This window comes from Netta rufina (genome assembly GCF_964035555.1).
Source record: "Netta rufina genome assembly, chromosome: 7".
Classification (NCBI taxonomy): Eukaryota; Metazoa; Chordata; class Aves; order Anseriformes; family Anatidae; genus Netta; species Netta rufina.
In genome coordinates, this window is record NC_140130.1 from 27,335,076 (window position 1) to 27,356,847 (window position 21,772).

At 43.5% G+C, this 21,772-nt stretch overlaps 1 protein-coding gene across 7 annotated transcripts in view; it reads left to right on the forward strand.

Moving 5' to 3' along the window:
• Positions 1-15,362, forward strand: part of RBM20 (RNA binding motif protein 20) — a 102,003-nt gene extending 86,641 nt beyond the window's left edge. For 6 of the 7 annotated variants that reach the window (XM_084289903.1, XM_084289905.1, XM_084289907.1 and 3 more), the window contains 7 exons: positions 356-435; positions 1,309-1,996; positions 3,911-4,009; positions 5,406-6,063; positions 8,308-8,427; positions 9,375-9,496; positions 13,410-15,362. In XM_084289903.1, coding sequence (XP_084146029.1) covers positions 356-435; positions 1,309-1,996; positions 3,911-4,009; positions 5,406-6,063; positions 8,308-8,427; positions 9,375-9,496; positions 13,410-13,520 — 1,878 coding nt within the window. In that variant the 3' untranslated portion in view covers positions 13,521-15,362. The remainder of the gene's footprint in view (positions 1-355; positions 436-1,308; positions 1,997-3,910; positions 4,010-5,405; positions 6,064-8,307; positions 8,428-9,374; positions 9,497-13,409) is intronic. The other variant, XM_084289904.1, reaches the window with a different exon arrangement.
• Positions 15,363-21,772: the final 6,410 nt, after the last annotated feature.

The window sequence follows — 21,772 nt, forward strand, 5'->3', positions numbered from 1 at the left end:
GTTAGAAAAGCTGCCTGGTTTGTTTCATCTTACATCCACTTCTAGAAAATACTCCACAGCAAATGTGTACCAGGGAAGTACAAGGTAGTTTTCAAAGCCGACTTTGCAGAAGCCAAGTATGAGGAGACAGCGCTACAACATAATGGAGCAAATTTTCCATTTGTATCATTTGCCTGCTTTGATCATGCTGTTGAGATACCAGTTGCAGAAAAGACTGTAACCAGACCACTGAACAAGTATTTCTCATTAGTGGTAAAATGGAATGATGCATGGGTGCCGTTTCTGAAAGGACAAATCGCGTATAATAGCTTGGAGAGCAGTGCAGCGTGCTAAACAGTGTCTTTGTCTTACTTAGAAACCAGGGAAGAACGTGGCTGCTATCATCCAGGACATCCACTCACAGAGGGAAAGAGACCTGCTGCGTGAGGCAGACAGGTAAAGTTTCTGTAGAGTTTGGAACTGGGACCTGGGTAAGTCTGAAAACCAACAGGTAGAATAAGCATAGTGTGTGTGCTTGCCCCTCTTCTCTCATTTGCTTTCCTATTTCAGGTTTCATTTCAAATCACTGTGAAAACAGAAGTGGGTACTATAGTAGGTGCAGAACCTATGTAATGAGATCAGATTGAAACAGACTGTTAGGAAAATAAATTAACTCATTACTACTGATGATAATGACTCAGAAAATAGGCTTGGCATGCAAAGAACATACAAATGAAGCCATTCCCCTCTCCTCACCCTAGAGTGAAAAGCATAAAGGCTGGGGTTGCTGTGGGACCTGGAGAGAGAAGGAAGTTTATTTTGGTATATTCCTGATCTGACTGGCTTCATTAGTACTTTTCTTGACCTTCCAGAGGGGGAAAAAAAAAAAAAAAAAAAAAAAAAAAAAAAAAAAAGAAAGAAAAAGGAAAAATTGAGAGGACTCAGTCTTAAAACACCTATTTTAAACACATGATCATTTTCATTTTTGTCTCAGAGATGCCCTAAAGGAGTGAGTAGTAAGGATGCTAACACTAGGGTCATTGTAAGGGTGTTAACGTATTATATGCTTTTAACACAACACCCCTGTGAGATATTGTAAAGAATGAATGAACATATTTTTGGCAGATCTGTGGGGACTTGTTTCAACTCTGTGGATATGGCACTGCCTTTTCTCCTGTTTGCTGTGTCTGCAGCTGTGCAGGGCATGCCTGTGACAGACCTGAGGTCTCAGGCATGCAGGCACTGGGGTAGCTCCATGTGTTTGCAGTGCACAAGAGCTCAGAGGACCACGGTGGGTCAGTCAGTTACAGCTGCCTTTTCCTTCTGCAGCAGGTATGGCACGGAGAGGCCCCGCTCTCGCAGTCCCATAAGCCGTTCCTTGTCACCCCGATCCCACACTCCCAGCTTTACTTCCTGCAGTTCACCCCACAGCCCGATGGGGACCAGCAGGACCGACTGGGGAAATGGAAGAGAGTCATGGGATCAGTCCCCGTATTCCCGACGGGACGAGGAAAGAGACAGCAGAGAATGGCGAGAGAATGGGGATGAGAAGAGGGATAGGACTGACACGTGGGTACACGAGAGGAAACATTATTCCCGACAGCTGGACAAGTTTGATTTGGATGAACGGATTGAAGGAGGCAGAGGGCACAGAGAAAAATATTTAAGGAGTGGTTCTCCTGGCTCCCTTCACCTTATATCTGGCTACAAGAGTAGGGAAGATGACTATTACCGAAAAGCCTCTAAGTCAAAATCTGACAAGTTTCAGAGGCAGCTGCAGGAGCTGCCTGGCAGATCCAAGAGAAAGGAAGAGGCAAAGCTAAGGGAACGGAGGCATTCTTACAGTGAGGACGCTGCTAGGGAGGAGATGGCCGAACAGAAGCACAGCAAAGCCTCTGAGGGCTCCAGGCAGAAACAAAGTGAGAAGAATAAAGTGAAGAAAGCAGAAAAAGACCAAGAAGAAGATGCTGCTGCTGAAGGCAGTGACTTGAAGGAAACCAAACCCGCGGAGAATAAGGTAAATAGAATCCCAAACTGATGTAAGAAGAAGGTAAATGATGAGGTGACGTATTTTCTGTAGTATTTCAGGTCACTTGTTTTGGGTGTGGTGCTGGTGATATGCAGTGTTTTGCCATGATACGATTAGGGAATATAGCTCTAGAAGAGATCTTGAGAGGTCACCTCATCCATGTTTTTGGCCAGATTTGTGCAAATCTATTATGCCATTTCAGTGTTAAACACCTGGACGTCATCTTTCGCTGTCACACCCAGAACCTCTGGGTAACTAGTTGGGGGAAGAGTCAAAGGCAACTAAAACTAAACCAAAGGAATATCTGCTGTTTGCATGCAGGTTGCATGTGCAGGGGCCATTGGCCTACTGTTCTCTTTTCCAAACCTCTGACTTGCCCTCTCTGCCCTACCCCAGCTGCTCTTTCAGCATCATTACCTCCTTCCTGCTGCGTGTGATGTGGATCAAGTTATCTGGGAATTAAGTAGTATGTTACAGGGATGCACAATATATGTTGCTATGCTGCCATAGCTGTAAGTTACTATACTGCAAAAACAGGGAATGAACTTTTTATGAGGAGCATTTATTTTCCTTTGGTCAGCTCAGTAAAGCAATTGGTGTCTGTTAAACCTGCGCTCCTGCCCTCAGCTGTGGCAGGGATAATTCACACCGCTCCTTTCAATGTGCTGGCAGGAATCTCTTCCCGTGGCAGAAACACTGGATCAGCTCACCTGTAAGGCTATGGGATTGCTGGAGAAATGCAGCTGGTCGGTGAAAGTGGCAGTGTTTGTGGGTTTGATTCTCAACTGGAAAAGGATAGAGAGGGAACAGATCGGGATGCCTCGCTCATCTCAGAACAGCCCATGCTCGTATCCCCTCCCTGCAGGGATCTTATTTCTGGCTCTCAGCCACCCTGCCTCCCCCAGCCCCCTGGTGATACCCGGCCTCCATCCGCCCACGGAGATGCTGGCACAGGAGGCTACGGAGCTGCTTTGCTGACCAGGGGTCCATCTCTGGCTAGTGACTGCGCTGCCAGGGCTGTCCCTGGCTGTTTTTAGTTGACCTTGCATTTGTTCTTCTTGTGTGGGGGCAAGGTTGGTGGAGATGCCTAGATCTTGTAACTCAGCGAGTCTCTGTAAGAGTCGGCAGCGCTAGCTCATGCCATAGATATGTGCCTCTGTAACCACCTTTTGTCATCTTTCTCCTGGGGCCGACATTTCGCTGTGATGGATGGTTCCTTGCAAGACTTCTTTCACTTACAGAAATGTCAGGCAGCTTCCTGAATCATCAGTGCTGCACACCCCTCTGCATATTTTTCTGTTCATTTTTAAACTGGCTTTGTAAAAGGCACATTTCTCCGGGGACTGCTGCTAATAACGTGTTTTAAAAGGAAGAAATAGGTTTGAATGCTCTTGAGCTCATACTTTTTCTCCACCCCTCTTTGACTAAGTGCCAGGTAACACTGTGGTTTTGTTCTTCCAAAGTGTGAACAGTGCAAACAGTCACACTCTTGACTGATCCTGCATCAATAAACAAAACAGTTGAGGTCTTTTGCAGGGTTTTAACACTGCTGCTCTCCTTACCATGTCTGACTCAACATAACAGATGTGAGTAGAGAACGGGGGAGAGACTGGAAATTTTAATGAATTCACATTCTCCCCAACCTGTCTTCTTGCTAACTCTATGATATAAATTACATATCTCTAATTTTGTTTCAATTTCTTTTTTCATAATTCTTATTTGTGCAGCTTTGCAAATGGAATCAAATTCTTGGGTCTTTTCCCACAGTCCAGTTGACTTGCATTAACTTTAGAAATAAAGAATGTGACCTTGTGGGTGACTTTGCTTCCCCAAAGCCAAAATAGAAACATAATAGAGCACCACTGTGTATTGCTTTATGTGTATATGTTGTATTTATTTTAGCTTGGAAAAGAGGAGCAAAATGCAGAGAAGAGCTCACCTTCAGCTAATAAACAAAGAAGAGAATCTGGAGAGATTCTGGAAAACGCAAGAAAAGAGAAGGTTGGTGACGTGTTGGTGACAGCTTCCATGATAAAATAAGTGAAAATCCAGGTGTGGTAGCATGTTCAACTGAAATATTAAAAGTCCCATGGAAGGGCGTGTAGAGGGGCTGTAGAATGGGTGTCTAAATTACTTTGCCTTATCTTGACCTTTTCCTGAAGTCTCCAGAACTCTTTTTTTAGTTGCTCTTTGCCCATGTACATTGCTTCACATGCATAGCCCTTGGCACTGACAGCTGTAATGTATGCCCAAGTGAACCATGTAACTTTGTGAACTGTGCCCAAAAATAGGAGATGCAGTCAGTCAGTGGAGAAGGAGGGAACTAATGATGAAAACTTTTCAGAGCATTGGCCTTAGATGGATTAGGGATAGTAGCCTCTTTGATTATTTCTGTTTTTTAATTAAATAGTGTCTTAACAGCACCCCTACTGCAGCATCGCAGTCGGAGACAGCAATGTCCTTGGAATTCCTCCAGCGTCATATCTGTAGGGTCATGGGTTGATGGTCAGATATGGAAGCTATTGATATCTGTTGCTGCAGAAAACTGATCTCCTGGCAAGAACAGTGTCAACTCCCAGAGTTTTCTTGCTGTTTTAGGATTCTAGGAGGGGAAGTGTGGGAATGACCAAACAGGAGGAGAATACAGATTATTAATAGATTATGTGCTCACGATGATTCTGAGAGCTGAAATCTAAACTGCACCAAGTATGTATTGAAAAGAACAAAAATGCTATAATTCTGAACATCCTAAATGTCTATAACTGCATATATGAGGTACTTCAAATTATAAACATTGGAATATAACAGTAAAACTGATTTTTCTCAAAGTCGAAGCCAACCTCTGTCAACACAGTCCCTGGCAGAGGCTCTTGCTGGTGGAAGGAAATGACTACAAAACATAGACATGTTTTCTCAGTCACTGTAGGAATTTTAAAGGACCTAATCTAGCAAAGTCAAAGCCACAGTGGCTAGAGTAGGGTTCAGTATATTCTCACTGCGGTGCTTACTTCTGGCTGCCCTGGGACAGAGGTAGAGAAAGGGCGAGGTTAGTTTCCTTGGGGATCCCACAGCAGTCAGTCACATAATAAAGTATGACATGTTGTGCCTTGTCCTGCTGCTTACAGAACAGCAAGGAGTGGAGACTTCAATGCCGAAGGCAGTTACAGGATCTTCCAAAAATGAAGTTTATATGATTATTATAAAAATATTAATTGTTTTTGTGCATAACGTTTAAAATCATAGCATCAAGGCATGCCATTCATTGAAACTAAAACTCAAAATGGGCTAGACATGGTCAGAGCAAAGCTTTTCCTTGTTACTGAAGTTCAAAGCCCAGAGTTTATCAGTGTTGATTTGTAATCACTGATCTCTCAAATTTTTTACATCTTTATGATAGGACCAAGACTGGGAGAGTGGAAGTGAGATAGAAGGTGAGACCTGGTATCCTGCTAACATGGAGGAATTAGTGACAGTAGATGAAGTGGGAGAAGATGATTTAATTATGGAGCCTGATATAACTGAGCTTGAAGAAATCGTACCAGTTGATCAAAAAAGTAAAGCTGCTTCAGAAATGTGTCCCTGTATGACAACCATGTTAGAACTGAAAAATGATCATGGCCACGTAACCAGGAGTGAAGACAAATTTGCCCATAAAGCTTTAGAAACAAACTTCAGATCAGCAAAGGGTAGTGTAGCTTCTAGCGTCTGTCAGGATGAAGAGGAGGAGGATGACAATGATGATGCCATAACTGAAGCATCAAGCCTAAATCTAGACCCTGAGCAGAAGCCAGAGGAGTCACAAGAAGACCAACCTACTAAGGATCAGCAGCAGAAGGAAGAAAAAAATGATAAAACCTCTGACACTCACTTAGAGCCTGAAGATCACCATATACCTTCTGTTCAGCTGAAAGAAGAGGGTCTCCATGTCCCGGATACATTTATAGATGATTACAAACAGATGGAATCACAAGGAGCTGAGAGCAGAGAAGTTATGGAAATGCTTGTTAAAAATGCTAGTGAAGAAACAAGACATGGAAGCCAAGAGTGTCCAGAGGGTAACTACCGTTTCTTTACTGTTTCTTTTTTCTTTTTTCTTTTTTTTTTTTCCCCTTTTCAGCCTGCAGAGAGCTTTGCATGTTTTCTCTGACAGTAGACTGAAATTTATTGCTAACAAGAGTAAATGTTGCTAATAGCATCAAGACTTGTCCTTGGAGCAGCTCAGTAAAAGAACTCCAGTGCCTTTCGCCAAGCTAAACCATTAGAGGCTCTTAGCTGAATAGTGTAAAGGAAATATGATAAGCAGCTTGCAAGCTTTCTGAAAGGCATAAGCTGCTATAATTGTCATGTCAAGGTTCACATGAGTTTAGCTGAACCCTTTCAGTGCCCTGCTAAATTTATTTTGAATTGTCAATGAAATGAGTGACAGTCTCTGAAGGTCAACAGAAAAGTATCTGTAGTGTCTAGCTGGCTGCTGGACAAGGTGGGTATTCTTACACACTGTACGGTGGCATTAGTAACATGGAAATTATCCGTAAATTGTTACTTCTCAGTCCCTGCATGCCTTTTGTCAGGACTTGCCTTATCATCTCCTGTTATCTAATGCATGCTGCCTTTAATATATCTGAGAGGACTGCTGTGAGATAGTGCCAATAAATGTAATTGTAGCTGTCCATTAATATTTTACTGCCAGGGAAAAAAGAGATCCCGAGTGTCTGAAATTGAGTTCAGTTCCTTGTCACACTTTCAAATGAAACTTGAGCGGTTGGGTTGTGCATAATGAGTGGAAGTGGAAAGCAGAGACCGTGCAGGCCAGGAATGCTCTTTTTTGGTTGCTGCTGGAGCTCATGTGGTGGAGAAGGACAGGTGAACAGAAATTGCAGGAAGCTTTGTGAGTGTCATTTTCTAGCAGAAAATGCTGGAACCTTTAATGTGAATGTCTGATCTTGAACTAACTTCTTCCTCCAGGACAGATCTGAAACTTGCTCAGTTTTCAATACTTACCTGTCTGTTCCAAAGACAGCTTTCCAGGCTGTGTGTATTCAGAGATAATGCTGCCACATGAACTCCCTGCGACTGGGGTTTGTGAGGTTGGCTCCCCTGGCTGCCCACTTCACAGCAGTCCGGGTCCAGTAGCACAGTTGTTTGGGTGTTTTCAGTATCTCAGCTTCCAGCTTGCCCGCAGTGAGCCTGGAAGCTCCAGGGGAACTTGTGTGCCTTATGGTTCTGCCAAGGACTTGGTATCTGGGATCTGCAGTGCAAGGCTCTAGGCTCTCTGCAAATGCAGCTGCCAGCTCAGAAGGCCAGAAATCAACTCCAGTGGGACTTCAGTGCCACAAAGGCCCTGGGATCGTCTTAAAGTTAACTTGAAAGTCAACCAGCCAGGATTTCATATTATTTTCTTTTAAACCATGTATTAGATGTCTTTAAAACAATGAAGAAAATATCATTTTCATAGCCAGATATTGCAGATCTCTGAACTACAGACTTGAAAGGCAGGAAGGGTTTGGTTTGCACAAAAATCTCTTTGTTTTATGAGAAAATATATCCCTTATCTAGGCAAAATTTGCAATGCAGTGGAAATGTCAGGGTACGGGAACCAGTTCTTCGATGTTAGAACTGAAAAATAGAAACCAAACCAGTGTACCTGAAATTCTGATGCTCTATGGAAAAAAAAAATCATTGTCTAATAAAAGGAGTTCACATGTTGGGAAGGGAGAGCATCTGCTCTTTTGACTAGCTTTATCCACCTCAGCAAATCAACCCACTGTTTTACATGCTTTGATCTCCTGCCTGTGTCCATTTAGGCTGATCAGCAGGGACCAATCATCCCCTCCTTGGCCAGAAATTGAAATCTTCAAATGGCCCAGAGCCATAAAGCAGAAACCATCCCTTGGGGAGCTGAGGATGGGAGAAGAGTGGCTCCAGGAAGAGCTGCTCTCGGCAGGTCCTGCAGCTCCATCACTGGCCGTGCAATTCCATAGGTGGTTACGGAGCTGCAGTCTGGCCATCCTTGTGCTTATTGCTTGTGTAATATTACAGATCTATTTAGAGATTAAAATATGAAAAGAAAAATAATAACAAGTATGAAGTTAGAAGTAGAAAAATGGTCTACTGGGAGAAACAGGAGTGACTGTGTCAGCTGTTGGGATGCACCGAGTAAGCTCCTATTTCAGTCGAAAAGCATTTTATCCATTTTGCTTCATTCATAGCTCCATCCAGAAAGTGTTCCCAAGAAGTCACCAAGTGTCTTTTCATACTAATAAAGTGTTTTCATTCAATACATTTATTCATTCGTTAAGCAAATTCTAGGTACCTGGAAATGAGATCTCTCGAGTACCCCGAAGTAGAGCCTAGAAGAAGGCACTCTCCGCCAGGCTGGGAACAGGAGGACGTCTTCACCGAACTCAGCATTCCCCTGGGTACGTTTGGACGCCCAGGCTGAGGCTGGCCTGAGATGCCACCCACTGCAATTCCTAGAGCTTACAACAAGATGTCACTTTAAGGCTACTTGCTATATTTATTTCTCAGAACAGATGTGAGGAGAGTGAAGGAATAGGGCATACAACAGAGAGGTAACTGTTGAAAGAAACGGACTTCATTACAGACCATTGCTAATTTCTTTCCACATGAATGGCTAAAAAAATAGCTGCTAATGCTGTCACTGATGAAATAAGTTCCTGTGGACTTCTTTGTCTCAAACCTGAGCCTGACTGATGCAGGGAATCTCTGCAGTAACCAAGAATAAGCATAAATTAGCCTGTTTAGCCTCACAAGGAAGCTGGTGAGGCTTTGGTAGAACCTCTTGAGGGTAGAAGGATCATCCAGGGAATTCTCCAGGAATTAGACAGTTTAACTCTTAAGACATATGGTATGAAAAATACTTAGCAATTTATAAGTATTTGTTGTAAAAGTGTTTTTTATACTTTAAACAAAAACATTGGCTTTACTGTGTACACACTGATCATGAGTAAAACACCTGGGAGAGGTACATCTTTAAGTAATTTGCATAATGCAATTGTGAATGTTGCTGCTAATAATTACTATGGCTATTCCAGCCCTTGAGGTTACACAGTGAAGTTTCCAGCCAACATTATGTGAGAGAAGGTACATTTTTACATATGTATAATATTTCTGAAAGAAGAAGTGCAAAGTGCATTTGCAATGCACAAGATTTTAGACTGCAGCTCAGTATTGCAAAACTAGGTAAATCAGAGAAGTGAATCCAGGATCAGTCTTCATATCTATGTTACTTAACGAAGCAGCACCTTTTTTTTTTTTTTTAAATTTTTTTTCTTTGAAAGCAAGTTTATGCTGGAAGGGAAGGGTTTCAACTGACATTTTAATGTAAATCAGAATCTCTCAATAGGTGTGGAATTCGTGGTGCCTAGGACCGGCTTTTACTGCAAGCTCTGCGGACTCTTCTACACAAATGAAGAGACAGCAAAGACAAATCACTGCAGAAGTACCATTCACTACAAAAATCTTCAGGTAAAAACACACTTGAAACTAGCTAATAACTAGCTCATGGGGTGGACTGTGTAGAAGATAATTATGCTACCAAAAATTTGATTTTGTGCTGTAGTTAGAATTCAGACAAATTGAAGTTCAGATAAACAAAACTTTTCAGTGGTTCCAAATGTTAGCACACTAATTTCTCATTGCCAAATCCCCACAATCTACTTCTGGATCATAAATAAAATGGGGCCAGGTGACAATTTTATCTTCTTATCCATATTTGGTCCTTGTCACCAGCACAGGAAAGAACTCAGACCTTTAGCTGTCTGGTCTTGAAGGTCCCAGACATTTGCATCACTGGGAGCAACAATCTTTATTATTTCTTAGTTCAAGGAGCACTAAATATGCCACTTGTTTAATAAAGTTGCCATTCCTACTTTGCATGAGCATATATTTCTGCAGCATGTTTCAGCAAGCAGTACTCTGTGACGCACAGGCTCTGTGAGGCATTTCCTGTGACCTGCTGAAATCACCTTGCTACGCTGCAGAGCAGCACAGGGGCTCAGCCACGCAGAACACCACTGCTGAATAATTTCTCTAAGGATCTGCAGAAGCATGTAATCACCTGTGTGGTTTCAACACTTGATAATAGCACAAAGAGACTGTGGGTGCTTGCCATTAAATCAAAAGCCCCCCACCTTTATCACTGCTCAGATGCACGGCTGATAATATCAGTCATAACAGCATGAGCATCAACTGCCCAGGGCTGAGGACTCCTTAGAGGAGGTGACCTTATTACACATCCCCTTGAGTCCATGCCTTTGTGTAGGGTACATGTACTGCAGGAGATGCTTTTATCAGAATGCTGTTGGCATTCTCACACTCCCAGCAAAAGACATGAAAGAACAAGACTGCTCCTTCTTTTTCTATTCATTCTGTCTTACTTCCTGGAGCCCTGCTTCTCTTCAGGTAATACCCATCTCTCCCTAACTGGCTAACGTTAGCTCTCCCTAACATTAGCTTTGCTGAGAATAGTTTTTTTGTAAGTCACGCTCAAAGTCAAATCATTTCTCTGGGAGAATTTTCTTCTTGACTTGCCTGAAGTCACTCAGCTGTCATCCTACGAAGGCCTCTGGCTTTCAAAGACTGTGCCTGCAGAGCTGCTATGCTTGCTTATGTTGGATCCTGCAAGTGTAAGCCTGAAGAACAGGTGCCCAGTTTGCATGTCCTTTTTTGCTTATTACAAGAAAATCCAGAGGGATTCACCAAAGGTAGCACCACCCAGTGCAGGCCATGTGTCCCATGCAAGTCTGTCCCAAAGAAACTCATGCTTCAACAAAGATTGCAACTTCAGCACTTGGTAACTACCCTCATGGGAAGGAGAGGCGTTTTTTTCATTTTCAGTTATTTTGTCAAAGTCATAGAGAAAATATGTCCATTAAAACTGAATCAGCATGAAAAAACAAACAAACACACCACACATTTTCTCTCCTGTAAGACATTTCCCATGAGCACTGTGGTCGATATCTAACACTGACTTGAGATAAAGCACAGAGACCGCAAAAGCTGTTAAAATTAAATCTGTCAAACATGGTAATGAAAACATATTGTTCTCTAGAGCTGTACCTCTTATCTTATTAAATGAAGGAAGTAAGTGTCTGATAAATACCCATCCAACTTTTGCCCTCTCAAGTGGAAACTCAGCAAATTTTAAATAATTGCTCTGTATTTCTAGAACTGTTCTAATTGCAGTACTGCTAATTTATGCACCCTACAAGAAATATCAGTCTTCTAGGATGATGCAATTTAATGAGTGTATCCACCAACATAAGAGCTATGGACAGTGACTGTATCTGAAGCTGTGGCACTGCGGCTGCCCCCTGTCTTTCTGTTGTCTTGCCTACATGAGGAATAACATTGTCCAATGCCAGCAATGTTGTCCCAAATTCTTTCATGACTATGAGTCTTTTGTAGTTATTTGCTACATGTCATCTTTCACACAGTCTATTTGGAGACACATCCAGAAAGTATCCTCAGTGTTTGGATTTGAACACCAAGCTGAACAGTTTGTCTAACAGTTTTCTTCAAAAGCCTCGCTTAGGTGATGAGTAAAATAGTCACCTTCACCTCAGTGTGTTGTCCCTTGAAGAACACCAATCACTGAAAAACTTCCAACTGTTTCTTCATCAGCCTTGCAGACTTTTTGTAATTTTCCATTCTCTTCAGCTTAATAAATAATTTCCCAGGTGGTATTTATATTTACAGATCCACCACAGTTTCCATGTCCAAAAGATCCACCATTTGTCCTTCCCTCCCACAACTACCACACAAAGCTGTCAGATTCATCTGGTGTAAGCTACCTTTGGCAACTCGGTGCAGCATTTTATCCTGTTTTCCACAGGCTTTCTGCGATATTCATCAAAACTTGTATTTAGAAGAAAAAATATTTTTTGTTGACTCTCATTTTCCTATAAATGAATTTGAATGTCTGGTTTGTGAGCTTCAAAACTGGTGTTCATGTTAGTCATGATAGCTGACATTAGCATCAACTAAAGGTGGTGGATAAATCTGTCTTATTTTGGTGGGTAATCATTAAAAACCAAAAGTGTGTGCCTTATCTGATCCAACGACAAGCGTTAGTGATTTATTACAGCTCATGATGAACGGATCACTGCTCCCCATCTTTATGGATCCTATATCTCTGTATACTCCCATAACGTTTACTCTGGCCTTCTGCCACATGGAATTTTGTACCCAGGGACCACAGTTAAGAGCTGTAAAATTTCCACTGCCAAATCTCTCTATTCAGGTTGACAGGGGTGCAGTCATCATTTTGTCACAGGTATGCCTGCTCTTTGCCTTTACTGATCCCCTTTCAGATGTGCTTTTTAAATCCAAATCTTGTGTTTACGTGAGACAGCCTGGCAGTCTTAACACAGCCCCTAGTTTCTTTATACCCATTTCCCATTCCACCTCTTCCCCATGGGTAACCAAGTGTTAACTTTACTCTGGAGGAATCTTGCAACTAGATAAGGTTTTGCAGTGACATGACATCATCTTTTTGAGACAAATCCAAAGGAATAATAAGCTAGAAAAGAGAGCTTTATGTTCATAAAAATGTACAGGGCAGATATTCTTGCATGTGCTAGCTGTAATAAGACCATCTGTACATTATTATGCAGGTGTCTGTCTAAACTAGTTGCTAATGAAGAAGCTTCTTTCCATCTATTTCTAGGTCTGTTGAGTACCATTTTCATTCCTACATCAGGTCATTTTCCATTTTGTGTGCACCTCTACTAAGAGCACTTCCCGAAGGTTGGAGGCCTCACTGGCCTTGTCTTTATTTAATAGTGAAATCCTTTGTCTTAGAGCAATACAATAAATGTAAATACTCTAGCCAGACTGCTAAATTTTGTTAATTGTTATTGATTTGATTCATCCCTTAATATAAATGTTCTTGTGTCAGGTTTATGTCTGAACTGGATGTGCTAAAAATGTAATATATATGCTTTTACTTATGACTCAGAAACCACATCTACTTTCTGACACAACAGCCTTACACCAGAATACTTTTGTCAACTCAGTGAAATTAGTTCCTGCGCTATAGCATACAGGAGCAGCAAGTTTGCTTGTAAGGAGAAAATGTGAGGTTTCACTTGTGATGGGGAGCTGGGGTCCTCCTGGCTCTTTCACCAATTCCCTTTGTGGCACAGGGTAAATCACACAACTTTTGAGGCTCTCCGTGCAGTACAGTATCTCTCATTAAGGTAGTTTGCCTGGCACAGCTATTTTTCCTGGCTTGAATTTTCACCAAAAAGGGGCTTCCATGTGTTTTCTTTCTTTGTGAGGTGCCAGGAGAGTGTAGGAGCTATGAAAAGGAGTAAAGCATCCTGTGTTGAATATTTTCAGTTTTGGTAAAGATGCTTTGTTTCTGATCTGATTGCAGAAATATCTGTCACAGCTTGCAGAAGAGAGCCTGAAAATGAAGGAAGAAGGCAGCCATCTGCTTCAGGATGACACTGGAATTGTTCCTCACTTTGCAAAGAAAAAGTTATGATGTGGATGAACTGGAAGAGCTATAATGAGTGAATGCTGATACTTTTTTTTTTTTTTTTAATTTCTCTGATATAATTGTCAATTTGCACTGTACAGAGGAGGGGAAATAAAGAGCATGTTCCATGCATCTATGCCCAGAGTGCCATTAAAAACCAAAATGCCTGAAACTGTTTCCCACGGTGAAGCAAAACTGGCATATCTGTAAGAAGTGGAGCAATTCTTTCTCACACTCTGCATGCTGGGAGTGGTTTCCTAGATTAAATCAGAATTCTCAGGGATTCTTCAAGTTTTAATTCTGATGTGACACATCAGGTCAGGCACAGTATTTAGAAGCACTCAGCATCCTCCAGTGGACGCTGGAAGGAAAGGAGATGTGACTATAAATAGGCTTTAATGTTGCTTAAAATATCTTCAGCCATTTTACTCATTAACCCAGTGAGCAGGATTTGCATAGGACATCTAAAGCCATTGTGCTAAAACTAATCTGTAGATGGCAGAATGTAAACCCCATCGGCATCCATCTCCGTGTGTCTTAGAGCTTGCTGAAATGATAGATATTTGTGTTAAGCACTGACTGTGTTGTACGAATGCAGAGGGAGCCGCAGTCTCTGCCCAGGGACCTTAGAGCCTGAACCCAGCACAGAGAGAGCAGTTCAGATGTGTGTGCTGACAGCTAACCTGCTCTGGTTTTCAGCATTTTCCATGGTGTGATCAGGATGTTCTCCAGGTACTGTTGTGTTTGAGACTCTTCTTTTTGATAATTCTAAAGGGTGCCAACTTCGAGTCTTACAGACTTGAAACTCTCACGAAAGGATTTTTGAAGTGCCGTGTGTTTGGACCATGTCACTTTTAGACATTTTACTCAATGACTTTTAGAGTCTTTCTGTTTTCTTTCAAACCTGCTTTTCCTCGGCTTGGCAATGTTGAATTTTCCTGGTTTTCATGGAAAGATGCCAGACTTTAAATACTGTTTTTGTATTTTATTTCCCTGAATTTTTAAGGTGAACACAACAACTGGTGGCTCACAGTGCTGTGCTGAGAACACAGGATGCACCAGCAGCTCTGACATTATTATGAGCTATTGTTTCTGCACAGTTGTTGCTTAGTATTTTGCAAAGTCCTTTTGAAATGCACTGTACGAGTTTCTGGTTCATTTCAATGGGGCTTTGTGTTGTAAAGTGAATACGTATGCAAACCATTGCCAGAATTGATCCCAGAGTTATGCTTTTATAAAATGCACCACGCAATTTAGACAGATGGGGATTTGCAGACGTGTTTCCGTTCTTTGCCTTACTCTAATATTCATCACGGTACGTTCTGTAACAGTTGCTGGTGCTAGATACCCTGTTGAGATGTTGCTCAGAGGAAACAGCTTCCCAGAAGGTTCCTACCATCCCTAAGAATGTTGCAAAATACTGCAGAGTGGCCAAATGGCCAAAACTGCTTCCACCAAAGTATTTGTTCCATTATTTCTTGTGCCAGCAGTCATGTTCACTTCCTGAAGTGCCCTGTGGCCAGGCAAGGTGTCTCAGAGGTGCCTGTCATTATTGCCTGAAGCCCTCTTCCAGTTCATGGCCTGTGCTTTCTGCTTGTTTTTTACCAGAGGTGGATTCAGATATCATATTTGGGATTCCTGTTTCTTACAAGTTGAGGGATTCTTTGCATCCCACATTCAGATGTGGCCTATCCGAAAGAAGAGGGGAAATGAAAAGCATTGCAGCATAAATCCTCCTTTGTCCATACTTGAAGTATTTTAAGATTTGGGTCCATCTGTCATTTAAAACAGCTTTTTTTTTTTTGTTTTCCCCTATGTTAAAAAATAAATAAAATTGCAAACAAGGTATTTTTCCTTCAAGGGCTGGGCTTTCCTTTGACTGTTTGTTTTTCACATTGCAGTGAAATTTGAGCACAGGGCTGTTAGGGCAAGAGCTTATATAGCAAGCTATAAGATTACGAAAAGGGCAGTAAAGATTGTGCAACCGTCTTCTCAAGCACAGCTCCCAAGCTGGTCATGTATCATCTGAATATGAAGTTCCCTTCATGCCCTTCAGCACAATCTGAGCACAAGGGAAGGAAATCACTCCAAATGCAAGCATCAAATCTTTGAAGCTAACCCTGCTATCAAACCGGGGCTCTCACCGGCCTAATGGGAGCTCATTAGCCTGTGTGGTTAAGCTTAATTGGATGCGAGACGTAGCTGACTCTATATCAAAGCCATGTGCCTCCAGCAACTTTATCCCCAGGTAACCTCAAATGAGAAAAGTATCACTGTTATTATTCTTTGTTTGTATTGCAGTAGAAGCTACAGGTCCACGGCCTTTATTATGGGCACAACACAAATCCACAACAAAGACTTTCCCAGGCCAGAAAGCTTTAAATCAGACCTTCAGAAAACAGACGACAGGTGGATACAGGCAGACAGGGAAAGCAATAGGCAGCGATGAGCTTTTTGACTGGCAGCAGCAGAATTATTAAAATGAGTGTTTGCCCAGGGGTTATCTTGGGATTTACAGGAGGTAGCTCAAACTACTTCCCCCCTCCTCTGATTCTGAATCAGGCTCACTCCCTTTATTCATAGCTTGCATGTTTAACCTCCTCCTTTCTCCTAGCCAGCTGCACTAGGCACGCAGGATTCCTTCCTGAGAGAGTGGCCCTCAGCATCCTTCAATCCCTGACTGAGATGTTTTAGTCCCTATTTAGGGCTTCAGAAGCTGGAATCCGGACCAAGGCTCACCAGGGCCTGTCCTGGCTCCAGATACCTGGTTTGGGTCGAGGTCCAGGCCCTTGTTTGCAGCTGTGGAAGGAGGAGGCTCTGGAGGCAAGATGGGATCCCTGCCCTGTGTAGTTCCCTCTTCTGGAGGGAGATGACAAGAGGGCGATGCAGGTGCAGGGCCCAGCCCCACAGATGTGACCGAACCCAGGCGTTAGTAGGGGTGGTTTGGCTGCCCCGTTCCTCGGGGCTCTGTCCTGACACAGCAGCAGTCTGCAAAACCCAGGGTATGGCCAAATGTTTCTCTTCTCAGTTTCCCTTCTGAGAAAGTCCTTTCTCTCCCTGGAACTCAACATTTTAGAGCAGTTAAAAGCAAACCCAAGTCACAACTAATTCCTAGTGACCCCAGTGATCAATTTTCAGCCTGATTCACTTTGGGATCTCAGAGATAATCTCCTTCCCTCTCCAAGAGGCCATCACGCAATGCTGGCAGGCACTCAGCTCCTCAACTTCTCTCTACTACCTATTCTGCTGAGGAAGAAGGACACTGTAGGCAGACGCTTTCCTTTCTCAGCATGTGTAAAAATGTGTTTCTTTTGGTTTCTTATATTTAAAATCTTTACTTTTTTTTTTAGTTGGCATAATTCATCATCACTATAATCCACGCTGTTTATTAATACATATATATATATATATATATAGCACAAAGCAGGCTCAGGTCTAGCCAAAAAAAAACATAATATTTAAAAAAAAAAAAGAGCTTCCTTAATATATACAAACCATTTCAACACATCTCAACCAAAGATTGCACTTTTTGAATAGGGACTATGCTTTTCACCTTTGTGAAATCTGTATTGATCTCAAATAGTCTTTAATATCAATCTGCAATTTACTCTTTTGAAGTAAAACATAAAATAAATAAACATTTGCCCCATAAGATTAGACAGTTTCATATTGGCTTTAACACTAAATTAGTGTTAAGCTGGTTATATTCAGGGTTTTTCTATTCTCTAAGGATTAAGGCTGTGATTTATTGAATTATACTTGAACTGGACCAGATGTATTATTTATTGAGCTTATATAATCTTGTTAATTTAAGTTTTGGCTTGTAAACAGTTGGAATTTGTTAGTACTTGTTTAATTATGTAGGAACTGTCACCAATATTAAATGATCTGTGTAACTGATTGCAAAGTGTTTCAATTTGTGTTTCTTAAAAGGAAATATTTTAATAAAGAGAATTAAAAGCATAAGCAGTGGTGGGCAAATGTCCCAGCAATGACATGCTTCTAGCTTCCCAGGGGATCTGTTAAGAACCAAAATGAACAAAAGATAGTTTGGGGGGTAAGATAAAAGCAGGAGGCCAAAATGTTTGCTTTCCAATATAATTACTAGAAGTTGTGATTCTTACCAGGTAGTTCCTGCCACACAGATCGCGGGTGACCACAGTCATCTGGTGCTGAAGTGAACACATCTCGGCCTTTCACTCTGTAACTATTATTAATTGTTACTACTGCTTCTGCCTCTCTAGACACGTCTTCACTTCCCTTTTTATTTCCAAATGAACTAGGCAAGCTGGCTGTCCCCACTGGCTTTTCTGTCTCTATCCAGATTGCCTTCTTGTCCTTCTGAGAGCACCGTACAGAATTATTGTCCCCAGCAAAGCTAAGGACACCTCCACACCTTGTCTCCACCCCAAGTCCCCTGTTTGTCTGTTTCCCTTCTCTCCCTTGCTCTCCCTTTGCCGATTTTTCCTCTTTTCATCACGCTGCCACAGAACAGCTGGGGAAATGGGCCATGGGCAAAAAGACTGGCACTCGGGTTTTCTGACTCTCCAGTTCGTTAAGTCAGCACTTCAGTCTCTTTGAAGTAAGTGTTTTGCAGCTGAGGCACACGTGCAATGTATTTTAAGCACAAATGGTTTCAGTTCTTCTGCCCCGGATGTACTGAAGCTTTCAAACTTGTGATTTCAATACCATCTCATGACAGCTACAACTCTGTCTTGCTCTAAAAGTCAGGAAAGTCAATGTCATGTGTTATTTTGGCATCGTATATCCCTAACAAGAAAACAATCCAGATTGTGCAGTTCAAAATGTAATGAATTTCCCGTCCAGATTTTGTCATGTGCACTTTTCTTGGCGGAAAGGGGAATGCAGGTGTGAAAGACAACAAAAGATGAACGCCAGCCCACACCCAAATACCAGCTCTGCCTTTTGACACAAGGCTGTGACGGGTCTCCCTTTGATATCTGGCCCGTAACCTGGCTGTCCTCCTTGATTAGCAGAGCTGAGGAGGTCAGGGCCATCCGAACACGGGCACCCTCCCAGAAGAAGGGAGCTGGGGCCATGCTGCTCACACAGACGTGTGGCTAAGCTTGTAGCAGGCTCACTGCTGCTCTCACCGTGTTGAGGTGGTCTTGGAGAGCAGGAGCCACCTCGCCATGAGTGGCCACAGGGCTGGGATGCTGCCAGGGGCACAGCCTCCCTTCTGTGCTGGCACAGCCTGGGACTCCGCCGTGTTTGTGCAGGTGGCAGTGAGGGCAGCCCGAAGGAACAGGTTTGCCTTTGCTTGCTTTGACTCCGCCAGCCCTCGCTTATCTCTGTCAATACAAGGAGCACTCCCCATCTGTTCGACGTGTCTGATGCAATGCTGCACTGTGAGGCCACAGGAGCATGGGTATGTATTCCTGGGGGAAAAGTGCCCCCACTGTGGAGAAGGTGGGGACCTTATGCATCTCGCCCTGACCTAATGAACTCCCAGCCCCATGGAAACACGGCTCCCCAGAGGCTGCACTGAAACCAGCAGTGTCCAGCTCTTCCTACCTGTCCCCTCTTGTTGATAACAGATGCTCCAGAGGGCCCTGCTCGGGGTCTGGAAGCAGGCAGGGGAGCTGCAGGGCCAGCAGGACCCACCTGGCACGCTGCGGATGCTCTTGGGGTTTATCTGCACACAATTGCATCCGCCTACTGCAGGGGGAGATTTCTAACCAGATACCCGTGGTGATTAAAGCCAGGGAGCTCTCACATCAGGCTTACACTGGTTGAGCAGCCGTCTGCTAGGAGCAGCATTTAACTACCTGCAGTAAGCTTCTTTTAAACCGAAATTGGAGCGTACATCAATTTTTAATTAACTGGGTCAAATCTAAATGAGTGGGCATGTCCAAAAGCTTTTTGTGAACTAGAAAGCTCCATAGGGCAGGCTGAATCCAGCCTGCTAGATGTTTAAATAATTGCCAGGCAGGGCCCTGGCCAATGTTCCTTCAGGTGAGACAGTGAGCACCAGCAGTGCAGCCCCGGTGGGAGGCAGCTTTTCCAGCCTGGTTTCTTCCCAGTGCCTTGGAAATGAGGGATCCTGTTTATAAGCTGTCCTCCCCTTATTTCTGAGCCTTGTTTGAGAACATGCTTATTAGTTCCACCTTCCTCAAACACAGCCTTTGTGTCTTTAAGAGGACACAGGAAGCCTGTTTTGTTTGTGGGTTTCTTCTCTGGCTGGGCTGTTTGCATTGCAGCTGGGTTATCTTTGGCAGATAGCGACGTGTTCTTGGCAGCAAACTTTCACCTTGAGCTCAGGGGGCGTAGCCAGGCAATGTTTTGCACACCTGTGGTGGGAAATTAGGAGAAATTTGCCTGTTTGCATCACTGCTGCGATGCTCAAACCAGTTCCACAGCAGTGCTATTACTGCATGCTTGGTGCAGCGCCTGGCCCCAAGAGGTGGGCACTTTATGGGGCACAGGGTGCACGCACGTGTGTATGTGTGTGTGGGTGCAAGAGCAAGGCTTGTGCTGCCTTGCCTGGACTTTAGCATTAAGCAGTTGGCAATCAGATGTACTTTGCTAATGTTACAATAACAAGTCATAACTTTTTGGTGTGCGCCCAAGCTGTTTCTAACCTCCTTATCTGCCCTGTTTGCTGTTACCTGCCCTAACACAGGGACTTGCTGTGCTGGAGAGGGGGCTGGTTTCTGTGCTACCTGAGGTGCCCCAGCCAAAAAGTGCAGGGAAACAAGGCAGACCTTACACAGGCATGCCCACCGCAGGTCTGGCTGAGTGGAAATGCACTGAGACCACCAGGAAGAGCAGCCCAGGTCTGTCCTGGTGCTAATGGGGATCGGCACTGCTCCAGGGCCTATTTCCATCTGAATGAAAGTGGGAAAGATTAACACAGTTAGGCACAATATGCTAGATATTAGACTGCCAACAGGCCAACAAGGCAGCCAGGATGCTGTAAGTGATCCCAGAAGCCTTCTCTTTCCTTTTCTCTCACAGATCATGCTGGGTGGGAGGGTGAGGGGAGCTGTAGTGTGGCAAAATAGGAAAGAGCCTTCAGCCGTTCCCTCCTGTGCCAGGCACTGTTGGTGCAGGAGTGGACAGAAACCTGGCAGTGCCTTGTGTGGCTAACACCAAGCTGAGCATGAAATGGAGCCAGGAGGTCTGACAGAAGTTGGTAGGCCCAATGTTCGTGGGTACTTTCCACCAGCAGGCCAATGTCTCTGTGGCTGCTCGTTCACAGGCTGTGTGTTACCTGCTGCTTTTGTCCTCCTGCAAAGGCAGATGCTGCCTCTCATTCACGAGCTGCCACTGTTCAGCTATCAGCACGTCTTTACCCAAACCTCCTCTGCAGACTCTGATCCCAGAAGTAGCAGTGAGAGCCTGGTTGAATCACCACCTGGGACTTAAGGTTAAGTAAGTACCCGTTTATACTGGGCTCAAGCAACCCAGTAAAATGAGAAGAAAACAAAACAAAACAAAATCCACAAAACAAGAAGTGAAAGAAACCCATCAGAAATGCCATTCAGTCATATTCTTCCTCAGAGCTGCTCCATCTCTTTGCACTCTGGGCATGTTCACGCCGTGGCAAGGAATGACATGAACTCACTTTCATGAGTTACTCCTTGCCAGCCAAGCAAAGTGGGACGTGAATTATGCTTGCTTAAACCACCGTGCAGGTGGTCTGAGCAAGTGGATGTTACCTCAGAAGGAGCAGGCGAGGTGTGCGTGCACCAGGAGCTGGTGTGGGTCAGCTGGTACAGACTAACTAGCTCTGCTGTGGTATCTTGATTGCTGGTGATTGTGTGAACATGCCTGAGGATGCAGGCAGTACAAAGCAGAGCAGTGCTTATGAGGTTTTTGAAACTCACATCTGCTGTTATTTGGTCCTGGAGGCTTTCAGCAAAGACCACCCACTGAAACAAGAATCATTTTCCTGAAATGCAAGGGACCAAGACGTATTCAGTCTCATTCAATGCCCTTCTATGATCTCGTGGAGCCTTTGAATTCCTCTTTACCTACAAGAGATTTACTGTGGTGCAAAATGAGTTCCTGGAGCAAAAAGACTCCTTTCTAAGGGGATCTGTGCTCTTAGGGCTCCAGGTCTTTGGTCTTTAAAGATTAATGCTCCAATGTGCATTATCATAGGTTGCTAAAATATTCTTTTTCCCACCAGTTTCCTCATGTCAGCATTTCTGGAACTCCAGAGCATTGCGGCTGCTGTTATGTAAGGATTTATGAATGGCCACAAAGTTCAAAGGCATATTGGCAACCCCAAG